A 26,776-nucleotide genomic window follows, 5' to 3' on the forward strand; every position below is an offset into this window, starting at 1 on the left:
AACGTTAACTTGATTGTATTTAAAATGAAAAGGAAAATGGCCATTGTTATATTATAGTTCGTTTCTGTGAAGTGAAGTTCTTAACATAGCGAAACGGATATATTTGGCCATATCTCAATTTTACCCATAGTATTTAAGAAAGATATGCATGAGACATGGCATTACCAAAAAATATATTTTCATTAAATCGTCATCTTTGTACAAGACAACTTAAAGCAACGGATAATTTTGGTTTGGGCTATATTCACACTTCAAAAAAGTGCCAAGACCTCAAAGATATGAATATTTTGGATTTTTTTTGCACTTCTGTTTTATTAATAGAGTTTGTATCCTATATATTCTAAAGTTTATAAGATTTCTCATATATCATACAACACAGATTATAAATACAGAAATCCGACTAATTAATGTATGAAGAATAACAAATATTTGATCTGAAAAATTTGTAATAGTTCTTGATTTTCGAAAAAAAAGTTGTCTGAACGTTGTTTAATTTTCAAGAATATAGTGTTGATGGCAGATCATTGGATATAGCAATAACTTGTCTAGATTTTTTTGCAATCTACCCTTAAAAAATTATGTTGACCTTGACCGAGCTTATCTGCATTGTGATTGCTGCCTCATTGACCCAATATATTGTTTTTTTCGTTTATTATGAAACACTGGTTCGAATATGATGTGTTATTGTTCTATCGAGTCCATTTACATAAACTCAAAATCCATTTTTTTTTCTTTTAACACACAAAAAATAACTTAGTATTATAATGACATTTTACTTTTATCAGCTCTAAGTGTCGTCATGGATGTTGGTTGGGATTCAGCCGATGATTTTGTAATTAGTATGTTTGTGTTACCGGTTACAGTTCTCTCTGATGTTGTCATTGTCGCCACTACAGTTGTATCCATATCTGAAACTAACAGTAATTCATACATTATTCTTGATTCAAACGGATCAATTTACATTAGGGTATGGATTTTAAAAATATATTGAAATAATTTGGCTGTTATACTTCAGTATTATGATTTAATTGGGCACAAAGACTGAAGAAATAAACAAACAAAATGTACTAATTTATCCGGCGTACGTGATTTCACCATCGGGGTTTGATGGGGATGGTTTTAATTATTGTTCGATGTTAAGTTTTCTGATTTACTAATGTTTATTGTCTATTCGTCTATTTGTTCTGTGTGGTAGTTATCTCATTGACCTAATATATTGTTTTGGTTCGTATATGACGTGTGGTTTACATAAACTCAAAATCCCCTTATGTTCTTTCAACACACAAAAAAATGATTCTATACTATAATAGTATTCTACTTTCATCAGATCTAAGTGTCTATATGGATGTTAGTTGCGATTCAGCCGATGCTTGTGCAGTAAGTATGTTGTTGTCATCGGTGACAGTTCTCTCTGGTGTTGTTATTGTCGTCACTATAGTTGACGGATAATCTGTATTTATATCTGAAACTGATGTGTTTTGTCATTGAATTTTGCCATTTGATTAGGGACTTTCCGTTTTGAATTTTCCTCGGAGTTCAGTATTTTTGTGATTTTACTTTTTACAGTAATTCATACATTTTTCTTTATTCAAATGGATAAACTTACATTGGGGCATGAATTTCAAAAACATAATGAAATAATCTGGCTGATATACTTCAGTATTGCAATTTCATCGGGCACGAAGACTGAGTTAACCTTGGGTGTTTGATGGGGTTGGTATTAATTATTGCTCGATCTTAAGTTTTCTTATTTACTGCCGTTAATTGTCTATTCGTCTTTTTCTTGTGGTTATGGTATTGTTTTCGTGGTTTCCTACTGGGTTTTGTTTTTAATGCCAAACATTTTAATCGTAACAAATGATCCATATAAATATATATATACCATATACAAATTGCAAACTGTATTATTGAGAAAACTGCATTATTTGAAAAGTGACAATATCAAAATAATCTTACCTTTAGGAACGCATGTGTGACCGTTGTGTGATATATTCTTGTTATCTGGACAAACACATGTATACGAAAGTAAAGTTGAATCGTCTGACAGTACACGTGGTTTTGGTAAACACAAGTATTCACAGTTCACTTCAATATCATCACATACATTGTGTCCTTTTATGAAAAAGTGAAAAGTTACAGTTTCAAATTTTATCAATAAAATAGAAATTTATATGGGGTGGCGGTGGTTCCTGGTAAGTATATTTAACCCTATAAATTCATATAAAATCTCTTCATGAGATTTCAAAAATTACCATTTATATAAATTTGGTAAAATATACTTACGCTCGTCATGTTGTTCATTACCTTTCATATTATGTCTGATTCAAGCAGATTTCTTTGATGAGAAAGACAACTATGTCACCAGTTAATAGTGATGTTCTGATCTGTTTGTTTTATTGAGCAGGAGTCTCCAAAAACACATGTAGCTCCCTCAGCTTGCTTATTTTAATAACGATCACATTTTGATCCTGCTTTTTAAATTGTGCCATTTTTTATTACTAGTTCCTTTGTTCTTGTAAGTTCTTATTCAGTTTATATTTGTACTGTGGATAATTCTGTTGATTGACGACAAATGATCTATCAAGGTATCAGAGACATTTGTGTGCACGTAAGCTAGAAAAAACTCTTAACATTTGTCAGGTCATCTGAATTATTCTTTTATCGTTGCTTTTAGTCCTTGTGTGTACGCCTGTGTTTTTGTAGGAGACTGGTTTCGGAGGTTGATGTCGTAATTATGCTGCCTGTATTTTTTTTTAGTGATGCTTGTGATCCTGGTAACGTATAAATCATATCCTTACGTCTCATGTTGCGTATGGTTTATCAATTGAATCGATGTTGATATAAAATGTATGTACTGTGATGTGGGTTTTTGTGTATTGTTTAATGAAATGAAAAATATAACGAGTGTCTTTCATTTTTCAACTTCATTAGCAAGTGCTTATTAAAAATTGTTTGTGACATTTTACAAGCAAACGGTTTGTAACGTTATTATATAGATAAAATTAAGGCAATGTGTATTACAACAACTGTTCAGCTATTGCATTTCATATACTTATACATATTTCTGCTCAAGGCGACGTCACTGACAATGCGACGTCGACCATGGTCAAGTACAATACTTTAGACGTTATGTTTTTGCGAAAATCTCAACAGTTAATGTTCTATCGTCATTTTTGCTTAATTGTTTTGTCGTTATGCCATTTTGTTTTTCTTTGTTGACATATTTGTTTGTTTTAATGGTGATTACGATAACAGTACAATATGCTGCCTGCTGTACTCCTATTTTTGACATGTTAACCTGTAATGTCTGTTTGTTTTGTTCACTTTGTTCACACATTGTTTTCAATATAATGGAATTTTGTGCAACTGTCATACAAGTATGAGATTTAGCTTGCTATACAACCAGGTTTAATCCACCATTTTATACATAGTGAAATGTACGTACCAAGTCAGGAATATGACAGTTGTTTGTATTCGTTGGATGTGTCTGAGGTTTTAATTTTTTAATTTGATAATGGACTTTCGGTTTTTAATTTTCCTTGGAGTTCGGTATTTTTGTTTTTGTACTTTTAAAATCTTAACTTTCATCGTGAAACTAATTTCCTTACCCGAATTTTGTAGAGATTCATGATACACTTTGATACCCATTGGTGAATTTAGACCTAGTTCGTTTTTTTGGAAGTGTTTTCCTGTATATTTATGGGCCATACTAATATCTCCTACCGCCAAGTCTGTCCAAAAAATATTATCCTCAAATACAGCAATAGAAAATGGATGATATATCTGTACATTATTATGTAATACGGTACGGATTCGGGAACCATCCAAATCAGCAGACATGATAGTATGTAGTTTAGCATCAATCCAGAAAATTCTACTATCAATGTAATCTGTAAAATAATTACAAAAAGAAGTTTATGGGAAATATAAAGTGACATCTAGGGATATATGCGAGTGACATAGATTAATCGGTATGTATAACAAATACTTTCATACGCATATAAAAATAAAAACAGAGTTTATATTGATTTAACAAAATGTATGTAGCATTATCCTACCTCTAATACATTTCTAGAAATATGAATGCTTAACAGTAACCGCGGGGAGAACGTGTATATTTCATATGGGGTTAGAAGGCGGGGCTTATTTCAATACACCATATCGCTATTTGGAAATCTTTTCCGCTTGAACCAATTATCTGTTCCGCTTGAACTTTTAATGCCATACAGCATCTACTTTTCCATTTTTGCGTAAGCTACTTTCTGTTATGACGTTAATATTTTACGGGAAATTTTGTGAGATCTAGTTATGGCAGACTATAGAATTTATGATTCAGCATAAATTCGGTTATTAGTGTAAGCAATGTGAGTCATTGACCGTCCTACCTCTTGTCTAATGTGGGTTATCACTTATCTGATTGACCACGCGCAGTATGACTGCGAATGCAATCTTTTCAAAAGCTACATTTGACGGAAGCAGACGTATATATATTTTGAGGATTTAAAAAAATTAAGAATTTCGATTGTTTAGGTTTTCACTACTTCTTTTCCAACTCGGAACTCATGTTGTATATTTAGAATTAGTTTCCCGTATTAATAGCGGGATGTTTTGTTTAAATATAAATGTTTCAAAGCAATTGAATTTCAATTAATTGATTATTTTACATGTTTTTTTTTTATTTTGTCTTATCCGGAGGTAGCGATCGGCGTCTTGTATTAGATTATTTATGTTAATTACGTAGATATCTTTAATTTTTTATTTATTTCATTAACGAGATAACAACCCTTTGACTCCGATCTGCAAACAAATTCACTCCGGCGGTCACAGCATATTTGCAATTTGCAAATTGAATATTATGCATGCTCGACATAGATCTGATTATTTTTTTTTGATACGGTATATATTTTTTTTTTATGTTATTAATTCTATTTATTTATCTACTTATTTAATTGTTCTTCCTGTTTATATCCGAGTTTATATCACCACTTAATTAGTTAATATTACGAAGCATCGTTATAGATTGTATTTTGATATACCGATGGTAATCTGTCTGTCTTTATTACGAGCTTTATTACACTCAGGCTCCATTTTATGAGGTTACTATTATCTTTATAGATGTGATTTGACAAATGTATAATATTCTGGTAATTATCATGTGTTTGCTAGCGTTATTATCTCGTGTGATCTATTTTTAGTAGCTTATCATTTGGTACATCTAATCAGCCTCCTGGCACGTGTAATCTAGATAAGGTTTTTGTACGACCCGAAAAATCGGGATCGTATAATGGTATGATGTCGTCGTCTGCGTCGTCTGCGTCGTCGTCCGAAGACACATTGGTTTCCGGATAATAACTTTAGTTTAAGTGAATAGATAATTATTGTATTTGGCCCACAGCTTTTACACAGCTCTTTTCGCTGAATGGCGGTTGACCCGTCAGTCATTTATGACTGCCTTGGTCAATTTGGCACATTTCGCTGCGTTTACTTTAGATATGCGTCATTTTGTAGCATATTTCAATTAGCATCCAAAACATTTGATATTGGGGTCTCTGTATCCCAGGACCCACCACACAAAAAATAATGAATCTCTGTATCCCAGGATTCATTTTATTTTATTGGATGCTTTATTTATTGTAAATATTTAGTTATCTATCTAGTTAGTTATCTAGTTATCTTTTGTAGTCTGCCAATAAGAAAGGTGACTTCGTTCATTTAATTATCTATCTGCTTGCTATATATATAATTTAGCTGATCTGTAACAATAACATCTTCATGCCTTATATATCATGTACTGTAGTACGCCGCTAGATTAAAACTGACGTGGTCTAGCGGGACGGCTGCAGTGCAGGCGATTTGGTGTCACGATATCACAGTAGCATGGGTTCGAATCCCGGCGAGGGAAGAACCAAACATTTGCGAAAGCAAATTTACAGATCTAACATTGTTGGGTTGATGTTTAGACGAGTTGTATATATATATTTATTTAGTTATATGTGTTTATAATTTTGTAGTTTGTAATAAAGCTGTGGAAAAATACTGCCAAAACTGTGTTTCTGATATTTGCGCATCAATAATAAATAGCGATAAGATGTATACATGGTTAGTAGTGGTGTTACGTCCTTTTATAAAAACAACACGGTGTTGAGCGAAAATCTGAAAGGTTTCTACGATCGAAGACATAGATAATAGACGATTGAAACGAATTCATTAAAACACTTTTAAAACTTTCAAACCCTGGCATAAGTTTTTTTATAGACCAATAGAAGCAGTTTCTTTATTCTTAATCCCTTTGCTATGCCACTAGTCTAAAAACACATGTTAGTATAGTCGGTACACAGTGTGCTAGTGTGTGACCTAATACGATATACCTGTATATGGAGTCAGTAAATTCCATATTGGGATTTGAGGTTCACTCACTCCATACATATGGAATTTATTGACCACTTATATATCGTATTATGTCACTTGCACACTAGTATATACTCAATGGTATACACTTTTTTGGAGCATAAGACATTTTTGAATTCTTGGCTAAATCAGGACAGGTATAGGTGACCGATATTTATGAAAAATTATAGATTTAAAAGATACATTAAGGTAACAAAAAGTAGAGGCTCCAAGGAGACTGTGTGGCTCACCTTATATTTTCATTTACAATTAATGCATGATATAATGCAACCGTTACATTTTTTGCTTAAGTTTCAGAGATATCAGCCAAAAACTGCATTTTCCCCTTATGTTTTATTTTTAGCCATGTCTGTCATGTTGGGGGGGGGGGGGGGGGGGTGGGGGGGGGGCAGGCATGGTCATCGGACACATGTTTTAAACTAAATACCTTAATGCTGATTGCCATCAAGTTTTGTTAAGTTTACTCTGTCGTTTCAGGAGAAGACTTTTGTAGTACAAGTGAGAGGTTTAGCTAGCTGTAAACCCAGGTATAATTCCCCATTTCTACATTGGAAAATGCCTGTACCAAGTCAGGAATATTACAGTTGTTATCCATTCTTTTGGTGTGTTTGAGCTTTTTATTTTGCTATTTGATTAGGGAATTTCTGTTTTGAATTTTCCTCGGAGTTCAGTATTTTTTTTTTTATTTTTGTATTTGTGCACTGAAATTATCAATAAAACAATAAGAAATAATAACAAAAAGTGAATGCAAACATTTTGCAGTGTAGAAATTGAAACAAAACATACTATTGACACATTCCCCATTTCCATTCTCAATTTTATATTGCAAAGGTCAAAGTTTAGGAAGGAAAACGAAATTACTTTTGTTTGTTTGCAATGGCTTTAAATATTTTCCTTAAATCTGTTATCTTCGTAAACCTGACCAACAATTTTGACATCATTTATACACAAAAACAATCACTCGTCTGAATTTTCTCGTTCAAAATTATGTGCAAATATCTGCTGATTGATTGGTGTATATAAAATTTCTTTCGGATGGTGTCTTTTGAAGTTGTCTCGCACAAAATACACATGTATTATTTTTTCCGACTTGAGGTTGGTATTTTATTAAAAGGTTTAAACCTGCTGCCTGACTTTCAGTTGTTGTCGATTGTTGATGTGGTTCATAAGTATTTCTTGTTTTTATATATAGATTAGGCCGTTTGTTTTCATGTTTAAATGGTTTTACATAAGTCATTTTTTGCTTTTCGGTATGATGGTTTACTTTTACAAATTGTGACTTGGATGAATAGTTGTCTCACCGGCACTCATACCACGTCTTCTTATATCTACGGATAAAGTTGTTTTGATTCACATCTTTTTATTAGAAAATTGCAGAAGACAACTGCCTCTTCAACCTCTCAGTGATTCGTGTTTTTTTCCAAATTCGATCACAAAATATTAAAATCGACATTAATGCGGGGAAAACACATATTTTAACTCATACGAATAACAACATTTGGGCAAAAAAAACTAACACGAAATCAATTTTATTATTTCGGGATTTTTTTTGTCGTCGATACAAAACACTGAATAGGTTTTGTGTTTTAATCGAATGAAAATTCCGACTGAAACTAAACAAACGGCGATTATTGAATAATATTGCTACATAGTTTTAAAAGAATGTTGTCACACAGTTAAGGCATTTTTGTGTAAACCTGATCAGTGGCTTTGTAACTACTATTGTGCAAGCAGGTATAAACATATTATTTACTCACCGATAGTTATAGCATTCGGCCATACGACATCATTTGTAATTATTTTTCTGTTTGATCCATCCATACCGATTCTTTCTATCTTTGGGTCTTTTCCCCAGTCCGTCATGTAAAAATATCTATAATTATGGATTTATTTTCAAAATAAACCGCAAAATCAATTTCTACTCTATTTATTTAGACAAATAAAGGACAAATAGTTTAAAATTAAATAAAACTTAAAAGAATTCAAATAAATTTATAGTATAGTGTACAAAGAATAAAAATATGGGAAGACAAATGTCAAAAAGGGAACAACTATAGGACACAAACTCCCAGTGAATGACAGTCATCCTCAGCTGAATGCATAGCTGATTCAAGCATATTTGAATTGAAACGAAACATGTTATTTTTATCCCTACTCAAAGAGGTACATATGTACAACGTACCCATGTATTGGATCTAAAGCGATTCCTCTTGGTTTATCCAGATCATTATCAATTATTGTTGCTTTTTTATCGCCTTCGAGATTGGATACTTGAATATTGTTTAGTCCAATGTCTGTCCAGTACAAATGGTCATGAATCCAATCTATAGCAATACCATCAGGTGTTTCTATATCCTCATTTACAATTACTTGTTTCTTGATCATCATACCATTCTTTATTTCAGATCTGCAAATACTTGAATAAAGCTGTAAATGTTTTCTTACAATCTATATGTCTGTCAGATTAGATTTACAATAAGTTAGTGTCTCCCTAAATTTGAGATACACCATGCTTAATAACAAAACAATTGAATTGTCTTTCAACCTCGTTGATTATAATGACCATTTAAAGTTTCTCACATATATTAAGATTCCATTTGTATATGCTGTTTTGTCAATCTTCATTCCATTTATCATTTGTGATGTATAATGCATATTTTATGTTTTTATGTTTTTCATCATTAGATATATAAAAAAAAAAGCAGATGTGGTACGATTGCCAATTAGATAACACTTCACATATACAAGATGACACAGAAATTAACAAGGTTTATCAGAGCTTTGAATTGAAGTTGTTCTTATCGAATGCTACTTATTTTTATAACCATCATATTCTACTTATCAGCTCATTAAGGAGATTGGAATCAGAAACAGAAGTGTCTATCTTAATTAAAATACACCATGTTAAATAAAAAAAAATGTCTTTCACCCTCAGTGATTTATCACTATGCATGGTCTTTTAATCCTCCTCACATATAAAGATGTAATTTTTATACGTTGTTTTGTCAATTTAAATTTCATAAAACATTGTGTGATGTATAATAATATCAGTTTTGTTATGTTTTTATCAATAGAACTTTCAACTTTTTTATTATATGACTATAAATTTTCTCCTTTCTCATTGGATAAAAGCGTAGGAAATCCTCTTTGATAAAAAAGTTTATTCACCGCTGCATCATGAAAGTTTATATAAAATTTGGAACAGCGTCCATGTACCGAAATATAGATATGCTCAGACATTCCAAGGTCATTTCGTTAAATTTCTGTGTATTTTTCTCTTTTTCTTTCTTTTCTTTTTTTTGGGTAAACTTTATTGAACATTTCATCTTATGACAATTAGCAACTTAAAAGCAGATGATATATTTATTATTAAAATGACTGCATACATTTGTTTTACTATGATTTGCTTTTTATCAGTCCTTGATTATGTAGATTATTCTTTAGTAAAGTAAGTGTACATTTTAATCCGAATACATTAACCGTCATCGATTGTACAGTTTTCGAAAAACTCATTCAAACATTGTTTTTTTTTAATTTATAAAAAGTTTAATCTTGACACGTCATTACATTATCAAAAGAAAATGATCACCAATAAATACCTAGCTATTTGTTGTTTTGAAACATCGGACCAATATACATATTTATCTTTGTAAAAATCAACAGAAACAGCGTTGGATAGTCCATCCACCAACGTTTCTTGGAACCATGTACCAACTTCAAACTTTCTAATATCGTTTGTATTTGCGAGCAGTAACCACGGTCTTGGACCTATAAAATAAATATTTCATGATTATATTTCATTAAAACATGGTATAGATATAGGAAGATGTGGTATGAGTGTCAAATCTCCATCCAAGTCACAATTCATAAAAGTAAACCATTATAGGTAAAGGTAGGGTCTTCAACATGGAACCTAGTCTCACAAGCCTAATATTTTAGAACTAAAAGAATATCAAAAGAAAGTCATTAGTCACTGGTAGACAATATGTAACTATCGAAAACTAATCACTAGTTTGTGCTGTGTGGTTGAAATGAACAAAAGATTATTTGTTCCTTTGAAAAAATTTGATATCTTTTTCGTAAACTAAGGTTTAAGCTACCTCTCGATAATCTGACATTGCATGATTTTTCCGTTTTTGTGTATTAAAGATTATATATTTAAGAATAATAAGAAAAACAATTGCAAGGATGCTTTACTAACGTAATTAGTGGGGGAAGTGGGGGTTCAGGCGACTTTTGTCTAATGTTCACCCTATGGGGAAAAGGTAGCCTCCTGAGTATAATATATCTTAATAATTATTTCTCCTCCTCCTCCTCTTCCTCCTCCTCCTCCTCCTCCTCCTCCTCCTCCACCACCACCACCACCCGCCATGTGATTAGGGACTTTCCTATTTGATTTTTCTCTGAGTTCAGTACTTTTGTGATGTTACTTTTCACAGATATACAATATAACGGAATTAAATTCCAAACAAAGAAAGGTAATAGTAGTATACCGCTATCCAATAGTCATAAATTGATTTAACTGAAACAAATCTGAGTCCCAAAATAAACTGATGGAAACACACCAACTTTAAGAGTAAACAAAACGGAGCAACATAAACATTGAACTGCTACAAAAACACACGTCAAAATACATAGAAATATAAAGAACATAGACACCTAGAAAAAACGAAACGTAACTAATTATTTCTGTTTTGGATTGTACATTCAACTTAGTCAATAAAACGGAATTGAGAAAGTTTCATATGAGGAGGAGATTAAGCTAAATATAAAACAGCAATCACTATTTTTGGCGGATAATGCTTGTACTACGTCCGAAGTATGATAGTTGTTTTCGATTCGTCCAGTTGGTTGATGCAGCCGAGTGTTAAATTTTTTGAATTTCCTAATTTGAATTTTTCAATTCGATATTTATGCTTATACTTTTATTATACAAGTTGAGAGGTTTACCTAGTTATAAAATCAGGTTCAATCCACTACATAAAAAAATGACTTTACCAAGTCAGGAATATGACAGATGTTATACAATCGTTTGATGTGTTAATGCTTTTGATTTTGCCATTTGATTATGGAATTTCCGTTTCGAATCTTTCTCGGAGGTCAGTATTTTTGTAACTTTACTTTTCACTATCATTTACTATCTCCTTTATTAGCGATACACGCGGTATAGATTATGAGTTATGAGAATAACATATTCAAAGGAAAGTAATTTGTTAACATCATTCTACTTTGTTGTACTCCCTAATCAAAAGCAAGCCTTCTTTCTGTTGTTTTATGCTATTACAACTTAGTGAGCTTTGTTAGTTAATTATGATCTTAACGTTTGTTGCTGCTTTTTTCAATAAGTTAGGCTTTACTGTGGTGTTAAATGCAAGTGTTCAAGGTGATTTAAACGAAATATTTTGTCTTAAATTTCTAGTTCGTATAATTATGTATTGTGCTAAAGCTTCAGATGAAATTCTTATTGACAAAGAATAAGAGGAGTTATATTTAGACCCTCAATCGTTTTAGCCTCATACGTACCTCATAGAAGAAACATTTGTAATCCACACTGATATATTATATACCAAAGGGTATTTTTAAAACTGAAATGCAATTCGTTAAACCAAACAAAACCAAGTTGATTGACAAAACGCTCAAAGGATTTTTTTTAAATGTTCAAAATATTTTATGAGCTTTATATTAAGTTATATCAGGTAACACATGATCATTTGTTTGTTCGCTGTTGACTCTAACCATTCACTATACATGTTGTTGATCCAGCTACATCACCGTCTACGACGCTCGTATTATAGCCTTCAATACATTCACATTCATAAGTTCCCTGTTTATCAATACATAACTGCGAACAAACGGGAGAACTGTTCCCTGTGCATTCGTCAATGTCTGGAAAGATATGATAAAAACAATGATCCGAATTTTTCCTTATTATTCTGGAAACATATTACAAAAGACAATAACTAACACAAAACTTGTTTTAATTATTTTACATATGTATTAGCATTTGTTGACCCAAAATGTTTAACTGTAGACCGTTTTTTTAAACCGATTTCAACCTTTACAAAGTTATAATAACTATATTGAGTATGACTCTTTCGATTTTAATATTTTTTCTTGTCGTTAGATGGAGTTCATGATGTAGGACTTTGAATATTGATAAAAGGTAAATATGTTGGTAAAACGGAATATTCAAATTTTAAACCATAATTAAAGACGGATGAAATACAATGTACTTGGGAAAATGGATTAAGACGAATAGATTTGTAAAAAAATGTATGTTTTGAGAGGCATAAAAAAACGAATCATCCGAACAACACTGATTTAAACGCACTGGTTGTTTGAGTACTGATTAAAAGACAGAACATGCTGAATTATTTAGACTTCGGATTATGTTAAAAATAAAAATGACCGTTTAAGTCTTAACTAAATTTTAAACTATATAACCAGACTTTCAATGAAGGAAGGGTACGTACTAACACATCTGGTCTTTTCTTCTAGTTTGTATCCATTTCTACATGAACACAGGTCCTTTGATTCGCCATTTTGATTACAAATATGATCACATCCCCCATTATGTATCGTACATGGATTAGCTGTACCTACAAAATGATTGTTTATTTCAAAGATAGTTGCGCATAAAAAGTATTCCAGCTAACTATAAAAGAGGGGCGAAACCTACCAGAGGAACAGTCAAACTCATAAATCGAAAATAAACTGACAACGCCATGGCTAATGATGAAAAAAAAACAGACAAATAATGGTACACAAGAAACAACATAGAAAACTTAAGACTGAGCAACACAAACCCCACCAACATCTGAGGGTGATCTCAGGTGCCCCGGAAGGTTAAGCATATCCTGCTTCACATGTGGCACCTATCGTGTTGCTTATGTTATTACAAATCCGGTAAATAGTCTTATTCGGTAGGTCACATTCATGAAAAGGAAAAGGATTGTAGTTACGACATAAGATACATATCCGATATCATCTGTGAAACGGTTATTCCATAACGGTCAACCAACTTATGATGGCGTCCGTAAAATTTACAAAGGGATGATTTCAACTTTACCATTTGGAATTATTGGTTTTATAACAAGCCCTATCAAGAATAACATGATAGTAGATACAAGCGTGGGAAAATCGTAATAATTGGGGGATATATATACTCCGTTTGAAGACGCTGCTGGAATTTTGCTAAAATATCAATATTAGCTGTCAATAAGGATCATAAATGGTATTTACACGAAAAAAATCGGGAGTACAAAGTCATGTAAGACTTGTACGGTGCATGTTGTTCTATTTGCAAATTTAAAAAAGAAAAAAACCCCATAAAAACTGGCAATTACAGTACTTGATTCTATTTAATCTAACACAACCCGTTGTATGTCGAAGGCTAACTTATTCATTTGCAGCTGGTTTATAAGAAGTGCTATAAAGTTTTATATGAAAAAATATGAAGTTAAATATTTGCTGCGTTCAAACAGCTTTTATGGATTAGGGGAAGTTCACAAAATTTAAAAATCCAGAAACCTTAAAAATTGGACAAGGTACATGTATATAACCAAAGGGGACATAAAAGAAAAGCCAATATAATATTAAAAACCAAAGAGAACAATTGAAGGTCTTTCCATCAAAACAATGTATTTTGATATGAAAAGTTGTGAAACTAAGTTCAAAATGTCATTTCAATCGTCAAATGATAGCTCCTAGTAAGCTGATTCCAAAAATATATTGTTTCCATACATTTATTTTTAAATAAGGGAGATAATTTGTTACTTCCGGTTTGAAAAATGTTACTTCCGATTATATTTGAATATTTACTTGACACTGATTCCAAAAACATCTGGTTCTATATACTTTTATATTAATAAAGTACAAAAAAATAGCTATTTCCGGTTTACAAAAGGTCACTTCCGGTTGTTTTTTACAAGGTTAAATGGTTTGATACCTTTTTCTAAAAGTTGTATATCTTTATCATGTATACATATAGAATAAAAGCAAAGGTCATAGAACGTCAAATTAAGCTATGACCTTGAGATCAATTTCAAGGTCATAAACCAAGGCCTTAAATCAAAAGACCATAGGTCTTTATTATATTTAGTTAATGAGTTATATCACCAAACGCGTATTTTTAAATACAAGAGGGGACAAAACTCCCTTTTACATTCAACGTACGCTTGCAATCAAAATTTACATCTTACGACATGTCGCAACTAACAATTTAGTAAAAATAATTTGTTGATATCTTATACAGTCTTTGGATATAAGTGAAAATAAGCCAAATTCAAATATTAGAATATGACTTTGACCTTTGACCTTGACCTAATTTTCATTTTTTGGGACCAAGGACCTCAAATCAAAAGATCCTAGGTCTCTATCACTTATGATTTATAAGATAGAACTTCATATCACTTATATCAGATGCATAAGGGGAAATAACTCTCATATGGAGCGGTCATATCGCTTCGGTCAAAATAGGACAAATCATGCGAAGGATATAACGAGCAATTTTGTAAAATAAATTTGTCATAATCTTTAACGGTTGCGAAGGAGATGCGCTAACAAGGAAAACAGTGTTTGGGGAGATAACTCCTACAAAGAAAAGTATTCGTTTACGCAGGGTAAATTTCAAAAGCGCATTAACTGTTCGATATCATATACCAAATATCTAAGCGACATATTGCGAAACAAATGTTTATCGCAAGAACAAAATTAGGCGGAAGAAAAAAAAAAAAAAAAAAAAATAATCAGAAGAAAAACAATAGGTCTTTCCACAGAAAAGTGGAAAGACCTAATAATGTATACTTTGCTGGAGAAAGATTTTTTTTTTATCTTTTAACTGATTTTAAGAAATGTAAGTTATAAATGTCCGCGGCGAAGCTTTGGCATCATTTAAAACACATACACATTTGCATTTTTTTCTTTTTATATCATTTCTAAAAAAAGTGGAAAAACTCAACATTCTGAACATGTTTGCCTTTGTCAGATTTTCTGTATTTATAACGATCATCAGAATGATAGCTATAACTAGACGGGCCTGGTCAGCGGACACATTTTTAAAACTAGATTGTCGGCCAGTTGAGCTGAAAATATAGTAAAGAACATCATCAATTCTGAAAATTATTTTTGAAAAATCCATGAAACATACGACAATAATATTTTCATCTTTTCTAAAAAAAAAAAAGAGGCTACAATACATTGTAGCTGTTGTAGTGATACGTCTAGAAATATCTTGTTAGCAGATATTTCTTTTAACTGATTAAGCAGACGCAATAATTGTATTCCAAGTAGGAAGATTAAAAAAAATATCATATATATTTTGTATTGTCTATTTGATTTGATTAGGCCATTCAGTATAAAAACTTACTACAATTTGACTCATCGGAACGGTCTGCACAGTCTTGGAGACCATCACATTTTGAAGCTTTTGCTATACATTGACTATTAGCACACTGAAACTGGTCACCACCACATGTGTGTAGAACTACAATTTAAATACAGTCCAACTTTAGATGATGAGTTTTGCTTATTAATATTGAATTTAGAATGGAAATGGGGAATGTGTCAAAGTGACAACAACCCGACCATAAAGCAGACAACAGCCGAAGACCACCAATGGGTCTTCCATGTAGCGAAAAACTCCCGCACCCGGAGGCGTCCTTCAGCTGGCCCCTAAACAAATATGCATACTAGTTCAGTGATAATGGACGTCATACTAAACTCTGAATTATACACAAGATACTTAAAATAAAAATAATACCAGACTAACAAAGGCTAGAGGCTCCTGACTTGAGACAGGCGCAAAATTGCGGCAGGGTTAAAAATGTTTTTGAGATCTTAACACTGCCCCTATACCTCTAGTCAATGTAGAAAAACAAACGCACAACAATACCCACAGTAAAACTCAGACAATAATACATAAATAACAACAGACTACTAGCAGTTACTGACATGCCAGCTCTAGACCTCAATAAAACTGTTTGAAAGATTATGTCTTCATCATATGAATATCAGGCACAATACTTCCTTGTTAGGGGTTTAGTATTATACCATCATGAAATATATGAGAAGAACAAAACGCGTGTTAGCCAACAACTGGTTTTAGAATAAATGTGTTTAATTCCGACGCAAAGACCTTATAACTGAAACAGTATTAAAGCCAAAATATGCAATCTTTAATGATCTGACAACAGTATCGTAACTATATCCCTTCTTAATAAGTCTGTTTAAAGGTTTTGTTAGCTTTTGAGGTGAATACTGACATTTTTGTGCTTTGTAAAGAAAATTACCATAAAAGATTGGATGTGAAATACCTGAACGTGTAAGATGTCTGCATGTTGAGTTATATTTACGAATTATTTCCTTTACCGATGATAAAATTTTGTAAATGTTTTGACTAGTTTGTGATATTGAAAACCCTGGTGTAATAATTTTTCAGTAATACATAAATTTCTCTCGCTAAAATCTAATACGTTTTTACATACACGAGCGAATCGTACAAGTTGAGATGTATAAACACCATAAGATGGTGACAAGGGAACGTCACCATCTAAAAATGGATAATAAACGATAGGAAATGAAAAATCATCTATTTTATCATAAATGTTTGTATTAAGCTTCCCGTTAATGATATAGATATTACATGCTTTACCTGAAACATGACCAGCTAATACTGTGAGTACCTTATGATTTTTTAACAGTCAACATTAACAGCTGTTCATTAATGTATTCAAAATAGACACGGATCTACATGTAGGTAACTGTATAGCTATGTTAGGCCTAAACCCATGAAAAATCCCACATCGTTTAGTATGCTATTATGAGGACTGGCATGACAAAATGAAAAACAATTCTTACGAGAAAACAACGGATTGATTTATGCAAGAAATAACATGCTTTAAAAGTTTTTCTTGAAAGTTCTTTATATATTGTTTAATCGATACCATTGATTTTGTATTCAAAAACACTTTTATGATACTCTATAATATCAAAGTCTTGCTATTGATATATTGCATTAAATTTCAATTTTATCAGATTCGATCAACTCTTTTTTCTTAAATCCTTTAAAAGTCAGGAGCTTCTGGTCTTTGTTAGTCTTGTATTATATAATTTGAGTTTCTTGTGTACAATTTGGAAATTAATATGGCGTTCATTATCACTGAACTACATGTAGTATATATTTGTTTAGGGACCAGCTGAAGGACGCCTCCGGGTGCAGGAATTTCTCGTTACATTGAAGACCTGTTGGTGACCGTCTGCTGTTGTTTTTTCTATGGTCGGGTTATTGTCTCTTTGATACATTCCCCATTTCCATTCTCAATTTTATGTATGAACTATTTATAGAATAACTAATCGAAGAATTAAAATAGAGAAAAATATTCAACGAGGGACCGAACAACACATTAATTCATGAATGTGCGTAGCGCATGCGTTAATTATCAGTGTTGTTCGGTCACGAGTTGAATATTTTTTTATATTTGTATTTTTTAATTAGTTATTCTTTTTATTACATTGGCAAATGGCTTTTATAAAGAAATTAATGTAAAGAACTATATCTTTTTTCTACGCATTCACAATTTGTTTTGATCCGCTATTTTTGTATGACGTCAGAGAGTGAAATAACCACGTTTATTTCACATGTCAAATTATCGGTTTTTATTTAACTTGGAAATCAATGTAATAATTTGTTTTAAATATGTACTACTTTCCAGTTATTCATTTGTGACCGGCCCGTTTAGGGGGTGTTTTATCTTACAAATTCTATCCAATAGTTATCAAAGTTACCAGGATTATAATTATTTACGCCAGACGCGCGTTTCGTCTTCAAAAGACTCATCAGTGACGCTCATATCAAAATATTTATTAAGCCAAACAAGTACAAAGTTGAAGAGCATTGAGGATCCAAAATTCCAAAAAGTTGTGCCAAATACGGCTAAGGTAATCTATGCCTGGGATAAGAAAATCCTTAGTTATTCGAAAAATTCAAAGTTTTGTAAACAGGAATTTATAAAAATGACCAGATTATTGATATTCATGTAAACACCGAAGTGTTGACTACTGGGCTGGTGATACCCTCGGGGACGAATATATTTATATATATATATATAACAAGTCAAAAAGGGTACAACATCACCATAAAATAACTATGAAATATACAAAAATTAGATGTTTCGGATAACAGATATCCTTCTTCAATAATAGCACGATGTCAAATGAATCGTGTCAATTCAAATTGAGACTCTATCAAAATCTTGATTTATACAATTTAAGCGAACGCTGGAACAATTTTAAAATTTCCAAACACACCGCAAAGACTACAGAAAAATGCCAAAAATAAAAATAGTTATTTACGATGTGAAATGGCACAACTTTAGATTTCCAAAAGATGTGACAGTTGAGATGTAATAACTGCATTGAGGGCAGTCCTCAAACAAAAAAAATCAAAAGAATAAAAAATGTCCTTACCGATCCAGGATGGTATAAATTAGACAACGGTAGGGCAATTTCAACGGAAACTACATATTAAAGCCTTCCAAACGAATAGCAGTCTAATAGTGATTGAAAAAATAAGTTTTGTATATTGAGCTTAAATAATTGAACGTGGCAACGTACTTATACATCATCCCGAATCAATGAAAACCTGTAATTTAAAAAGGTAATTTTAAAAATAATTCGAACTGTAAAGCCAGTACTAAATCCGGCGTTGTTTGAAACAGGTGGTCACAGGAAAATGAGGGACTCGTTCTATGTTTTTTCATGTATGCCCTCTGGGGAGACTGTCCGTAACTTTCTTATCCAAAATCTTTCCCGAGCGACTCTGTCGACCTTCGACCAACACTCGTTGTGGTCTATGATCGTGATGGTAAGGTTTTTGAGATCAGCTTGTGTGTGTCCAGGTGATCTCAAATGACGACTTACGGGTAAGTCACTTCGATGACCATTCATGCGTTTGTTAAATGGCTGCTCTGTCTCGCCAACATACTGCATGCCACATCGACACTGAAGGAGGTATACAACATTCTGGGTTTTGCAAGTTACATTGCAATATATAGTGTACACAGACCCAGTCGAGTGGCAAGTGAATGTTTGAGTATTCAGTATTTTTTGACAAGTCAGGCAACGTCTGTTACCACATGACTTGCACCATCCTGCAGTTGAACAGCTTTTATTTGAGGAAACGTCAGCTCTAACAAATACAATCTTGTAGGGAAATATGGGACTCGCACAACATTTTAGAACCACCTACTGAATGTTTAGTCCAGCTGCTTACTCTGGTCCTGAAATGCAACAATTTCACCTTTAATGGTGAGCATTACCTTCAAATTAACGGGACAGCAATGGGGACGAAAATGGCACCGTCTTACGCCAATATTTTCATGGGCAAATTAGAAAAACAAATTATTGCAACATCTTTATCCAAACCTTTGTCTTGGTTCCGTTTCATTGATGATGTTGACATGAAATGGATTGAATCTCAACAAAAACTGGATGATTTCATCAGACATGCAAACAACGCCCACCATTCAATTAAATTTACGTATAAAAAGTTCCGACTCTAAGATATCTTTCTTAGACACAACCACATCTATAAAGGACGGTGTCATATCAACAGACCTCTACTGTAAACCCACAGATAAACATCAATACCTTTCTCCCCAAAGCTGTCACCCAAAACACTGTACAAAAAGTAACCCGTACAGTCAAGCTCTCAGAGTCAAGCGGATTTGCTCCTCTGAGGAGGCTGTCACGAAACGGTTACAGGAACTTCGCGGATTTTTGACAAAACGAGGTTATAAGAAATTGGACATAGATAAGGGGTTTGCGCGCGCTAACAATAACAGCCGCAATGACCTCTTACAGTACAAACGGAAGAGGCGCAGCAAAATAGTCCCGTTTGTTCTTACATACAATCCAGCCTTTAATAACCTTTCACGTTTGATCCGTGCCAATTGGCAAACTATTGCCAAACACCCTAAATTATCCAAGATCTTTCCCAATCCTCCTGTCTTAGCTTTTCGGAGACCAGCAAGTCTGAAAGACTTATTTGTTAGAGCTGACGTTTCCTCAAATAAAAGCTGTTCAACTGCAGGATGGTGCAAGTCATGTGGTAACAGACGTTGCCTGACTTGTCAACAAATACTGAATACTCAAACATTCACTTGCCACTCGACTGGGTCTGTGTACACTATATATTGCAATGTAACTTGCAAAACCCAGAATGTTGTATACCTCCTTCAGTGTCGATGTGGCATGCAGTATGTTGGCGAGACAGAGCAGCCATTTAACAAACGCATGAATGGTCATCGAAGTGACTTACCCGTAAGTCGTCATTTGAGATCACCTGGACACACACAAGCTGATCTCAAAAACCTTACCATCACGATCATAGACCACAACGAGTGTTGGTCGAAGGTCGACAGAGTCGCTCGGGAAAGATTTTGGATAAGAAAGTTACGGACAGTCTCCCCAGAGGGCATAAATGAAAAAACATAGAACGAGTCCCTCATTTTCCTGTGACCACCTGTTTCAAACAACGCCGGATTTAGTACTGGCTTTACAGTTCGAATTATTTTTAAAATTACCGTTTAAATTACAGGTTTTCATTGATTCGGGATGATGTATAAGTACGTTGCCACGTTCAATTATTTAAGCTCAATTTACAAAACTTATTTTTTCAATCACTATTAGACTGCTATTCGTTTGGAAGGCTTTAATATGTAGTTTCCGTTGAAATTGCCCTACCGTTGTCTAATTTATACCATCCTGGATCGGTAAGGACATTTTTTATTCTTTTGATTTTTTTTGTTTGAGGACTGCCCTCAATGCAGTTATTACATCTCAACTGTCACATCCTTTGGAAATCTAAAGTTGTGCCATTTCACATCGTGAATAACTATTTTTATTTTTGGCATATTTCTGTAGTCTTTGCGGTGTGTTTGGAAATTTTAAAATTGTTCCAGCGTTCGCTTAAATTGTATAAATCAAGATTTTGATAGAGTCTCAATTTGAATTGACACGATTCATTTGACATCGTGCTATTATTGAAGAAGGATATCTGTTATCCGAAACATCTAATATTTGTATATTTTATAGTTATTTTATGGTGATGTTGTACCCTTTTTGACTTGTTATATATTATATTTTGTAGTGTACAGAATCATATTACATGATCCATCGCCCTGTACGATTGATCGTTGACTTTTTATTCAGTCATTTTTTTTATATATATATAAGTACGTCTGAGTCAGTGACAACTCTACAACAGATGTATCCATCGGATCGCCATGAATGATGGTGATACATGGCTGTGTACATAATGTATATACAACTCGTCTAAACATCAACACAACAATGTTAGATCTGTAAATTTGCTTTCGCAAATTTTTGGTTCTTCCCCCGCCGGGATTCGAACCCATGCTACTGTGATATCGTGACACCAAATCGCCTGCACTGCAGCCGCTCAGTAGAGGTTAGGTGGTCTTGTGGTCTAGCGGGACGGCTGCAGTGCAGGCGATTTGGTGTCACGATATCACAGTAGCATGGGTTCGAATCCCTGTGAGGGAAGAACCAAAAATTTGCGAAAGCAAATTTACAGATCTAACATTGTTGGGTTGATGTTTAGACGAGTTGTATATATATCGTTTTGCAAAGAATTCCGCCCAAGCCTCTAGTGCTAATGGCCGTCTTAAACTTGCAGTGAAGTGAGAGTTTGTTTTCGGATTGAAGGTCTCACTGTGACTTTGAGATACGGAACAGCAATTTAAGCGATGTTCATGTGTGTTTATTTAATTGTTTTGCATTAACTGATTTTTTGTCATGGTTGGATACTCCATACCACTTGTTTTTCTATTAACTCATCAGCTCTATACACAGCAGTAATACATCTTACAAAAACATAGATTGGACGTGGCAAGGTACATATACATCCCACTACAAAAAGACATTAATTACAAATCTGACAGTATTCGCAGTTACTGACAGCTAGTTCAAAGCCGATAACAACGAAAATAATCAATTAAGACTAACAAGTAAATCACAAAAATACTAAACTCCGAGGAAAATTCAATCAGAAAGTCCTTAATCAAATGGCAAAATCAAATGACAAAATACATCAAACGAATGGACAACAACTGTCATATTCCTAAGATATCAATCAGTTTATATCGAACATCTAATTTAATTTTATAAAAAAAAAACCAAAAAAAAAAAAACAACCAATACTCCTTTTGTGACTGCATCAAAATGCGACCATGCCCGATGACGTCACATATAACATCAACTAACCCTGAATAATATAAAGCTTAAACTTATTTCTAACATTTTAAAATTATGATGTCAGAGATTTATATGATAATGTTAATTCATCTTGTTTATTCTCCTTCCTTCAAATATTCAGTGAAAAAGATCAATTGATTTATCGATGATATGCTCATAACTTAAGATAACAATTTCCGTAGTATAGATTACCTAAGCTGTATTTGACAAACGTTTTCGAAATTTTGGGTCCTCAATTTCCTTCAAATGCGTACTCTGTTTTGCTTTTTTTACTTTTTGAATCGAGCGGCACTGACAAAATGCGTGTCTGGTGTTCAAAATAGCAAGCTTAGTATCTAAGATGAGTTTCTTTGGTTAAATTTGTGTTCGTGTTTGAATTGATGTCTCAGATTGAAATGAATGTTTTATGTTCCCGAAAAAATGGCAACAATATGGATTGTATATTATAAGCGTGTAGGTTAAAATGTTTTCTAGCTTATCATATATATGCAGAGATTTGTTGATAATATGATTCTAACTGCATGAAAGAGGTCTTCTATACCCAGTTCTCTACCGAATATATTATTTATAAGGCAGAAAAGTTCAGTAGTAAATAATCGAGTTAGCATTTCAAGTTACCTCTGTATTACAAATGAAATAAATATAAATGAGTTTGTCTCATAATATTCAGCAACCCAACAAAATCAATTGCCTTGTAATGTTTCTTATTGTTTGATTGAAATCTTGTGTAATCCTATTTTGAAATAAATCTCTCCTATAGCTACATTCAAAATTTTTGATTCCTTACTCGGATTTGGTCATACTTTTTGTCTATTTGACTTTTTTTGTCAACTCCTCAACGTTTGTATTTAATTTTTGATTTTCAATTATTATCTTCTTATTATATAAGTGACTTCTATTGTACAAATATACGATTGGACTATCTAAGTTAAGAGTTTAGTCATAGACATGACGACTGATGGTACACTGCTACTTTTGCATAGGTACTATTTCTGTACCAAAAATCTGTAGTACTGGACATCTACTTTTGATATTCAGTACTATTTTGTTACTTAAGAATTATTTTAATATTTACGTACCTGTATTTTACATTACTTGATTTGTACTTGAAATTTAAGTACTACAGATTTTTTGGTTGCACGGTTAAATTTTCAGCATTTTATAAGTTTGTATTTTTCAAATCTCATAAAGTTATGATGTTCAAACATGGAATAATGTGATCATTGTTAGTTCAGTCAAATCTTACTTCTAAAACTAAAATGGTTTAAATATTAATTAAAAATAAATTTTAAACCTATACAAGTCTACTGGAAAACAATCTTGAAAAAGCTAGTTTTACAAGCTATGAAAACACAATTTGTTTTGCTCCGCTGTCATGGCAATCGCTATGACGTCAGAGGAATGAAATAATCATGTTTATTTCAAATGTGAAATTATCGGGGTTTTTTTTTCACTCTTATCATTGTTTCTCTGTTACCTTCTGTGCTTTTAGACAGTAATTTGCATTATTTAAAATACCTATTGTTTAAGTTTGTCTTTAAAACATGTCTTCACGATCTTAGTTTAAACATATTAAGGTAAGTACGAAATGTAACTATTTGAAACAAAAATACTACCAGAGGAATTTACATTGCCACCTGATAAAGAATCAATATCAAAGTTCAATATTTAACAATGCCATTAGTATATCAGTATATTACTTGAGTTTCATTAACTGCAGTCTGTCAATGATTCGGAACTTACCATTGCACTTTAGTTCATCCGTGCTGTCATAGCAATCTTTTTCTCCGTCACATTTCCAATTTATAAGAATACACTGGCCAGAGTCACATGTGAATTCACCAGAAGAACAGGTCTTCCCTAAAACCAAACAAACGTATGTTATTTTGTAAAAGTTTTTTAAAATGAATTTTTTTTTTGGGGGGGGGGGGGGGGTATTTATAACAAACATTTTTATCCAGATTTTTAAAACTTGTATTGGTATTTGTTGTTGCCAAATTTGATTGAAATCTGTTTTAGACGTTTTAAAAATAAAAGAACTGTCGATTGACATGATGTACTAATATTCAGTACAAATGAATCATCGAGATTGAAATCTGTTTTAGACATTTTAAAAATAAAAGAACTGTATATTGACATGATGTACTAATATTCAGTACAAATGAATCATCGAATTTTCTTATTAGGTTTTAAAGTCAAAGTCTGTTTTTTTATACACTAATATAAATATTCTATTCATGAAAATCTATCATTAAACTTGATGGTTATAAAATTAATATACAGAAAACCTACTTGCTTCCCTTTGCAATGAGCCGATTTGTTTCACCAATTGATAACTGTAAAAATATGTTTCTGGTATGCCGATTTTCTGATAGAAAAACTAATGATAAGTACAAACAGGGAAAGAAAAGATCGATAAATGTGAAAAGAAGTTATCGCTATGTTCAGGTGTTCATCATTTCATTCAATTGCTACAACAAGGATATTTGAATCGTCAGGTTTTTCTCTTAAAGAATGTCAGATTCATATCAATGAAGGTGAGCTATCTCCAGCATGCTTTTGTAAGCTAGACTTATACATAGACTCATTGTTGAAGGCCGTTTGGTGACCTATAGTTGTTAATGTCTGTGTCATTTTGGTCTCTTGTGGACAGTTGTCTCATTGGCAATCATACCACACCTTTTTTATATTAAACGTCTATGTATGTACTAATGAAATGTAAAAATGAAAAAACAGTATCATTTGTTAGTATATAAAAATATATGTACAATAAATAGACTGGCTTTATTTCAAAGTTGACTGGAAGGACAAAGATAAGTCAATATATTAGAAATATTTAGATACATGTTTGATGTGTTACTTTATGCAAAACTTCAATTCGTAACATGCATTTTACTTTAGGTTAACAGAAATTTAGCTTTAAAAAAACGGTATAGAAATTTGGATGCATACAAATTAGGACATCAGCAATTTACCGATGTTTAAATCTTGTAAATAGATTTGAAAGAAACAAATCAAATTATCAAAATATCTGAAACTGATAGTTCTTATTTCATATTATTTGATATTGTCGTTATGCAGTGTACTGTTCCTTGAATTTGATTTCCTCCCCATACAGTGTATGGTTTTTTGAATTTGTTATCATCGACAAGCAGTGCATGTTTTTATTTTATTTGATTTCCTAGTCATGCAGTGTATGGTTTTTTTTAATTTGATTTCCTAGTCATGTAGTGTTGTTTTTTTTAATTTGATTTCCTAGTCATGCAGTGTATGTTTTTTTTAATTTGATTTCCTAGTCATGCAGTGTATGGCCCCTTGAATTTGATTTCATCGACAAGCAGTGAATGTTTTTTTTTAATTTAATTTCCTCGTCATGCAGTGAATGGTCCCCTGCATTTGATTTTTATGACCCCTTTTATAATATATTATTTGACACCGTATGTCTGTTCTAAATAGCTGCATCGAAACTTGTTTGTAATATCAAAAGTCGTTTAAGTTAAGATTTATGCTAGATTCATTTCGTTCTTAACGAGAAGCTCTCGTAGGCAAAAACTGGATCCCATTTGATTCACCATATGAATGCCGATTGATTGCTGAAAACACACCATTCATGCGTAACAAATATGTTGTCAACACAAAAGCAAGAGTTGTTTTAAAAGAAAAAACATGTATCCGCTTCACAATTTAACTAATTTAAGTACTAGTAAACAATGCTAAACATGATATTTATTTAACATCAATATTTTTAACTTAAAAATTTCACTTATCAAATTTACCAAAAATGTAAAAAAAAATACAACAAAAGATTTATCAACAAATCTGAAATGAATTAATACGAAGCTATATGCCATCGCCTTGAAGATCAACCCACTTTCTTTTCCAATACTGAAGGTATCCGTTCAAGCCACATGTTTCCTCAACGGAATGTCAATTGTTTCTATAATAATATAATACATGAATGTTTGGCTTACCTCTAGCTGTTGAAATGATATCTGCTAACGACACCGAATTAACGGTGATGAGAAAAACAATCAGGATGGACGTGGAACACATTTTGAACATCAAATGACCAAATCTGCAGTCAATATATATA

At 32.5% G+C, this 26,776-nt stretch overlaps 1 protein-coding gene across 1 annotated transcript; it reads right to left on the reverse strand.

The window, feature by feature from the left end:
- Positions 1-1,962: 1,962 nt before the first annotated feature.
- Positions 1,963-26,776, reverse strand: LOC134685214 (low-density lipoprotein receptor-related protein 4-like). Its single transcript, XM_063544726.1, has 10 exons — positions 26,655-26,776; positions 24,427-24,543; positions 15,776-15,892; positions 12,882-13,007; positions 12,145-12,294; positions 10,008-10,176; positions 8,591-8,815; positions 8,166-8,281; positions 3,724-3,890; positions 1,963-2,112 (listed from the first exon to the last, which is right to left on the reverse strand). Exons 1-10 carry the CDS (start codon positions 26,743-26,745, stop codon positions 2,083-2,085), a joined length of 1,308 nt encoding a protein of 435 aa, XP_063400796.1. The 5' UTR covers positions 26,746-26,776; the 3' UTR covers positions 1,963-2,082.

Source organism: Mytilus trossulus, chromosome 9 (genome assembly GCF_036588685.1).
Source record: "Mytilus trossulus isolate FHL-02 chromosome 9, PNRI_Mtr1.1.1.hap1, whole genome shotgun sequence".
NCBI lineage: Eukaryota > Metazoa > Mollusca > Bivalvia > Mytilida > Mytilidae > Mytilus > Mytilus trossulus.

Excerpts from the sequence above, each read along its gene's own strand:
- LOC134685214 (XM_063544726.1), bottom strand. The coding sequence starts at position 26,745 with ATGTTCAAAATGTGTTCCACGTCCATCCTGATTGTTTTTCTCATCACC. Across the intron at positions 13,008-15,775 it reads TTCCGATGAGTCAAATTGTA|GTACAGCTAATCCATGTACG; the intron begins GTAAGTTTTTAT and ends ATCATTTTGTAG. Across the intron at positions 12,295-12,881 it reads AGAAAAGACCAGATGTGTTA|ACATTGACGAATGCACAGGG; the intron begins GTACGTACCCTT and ends ATATCTTTCCAG.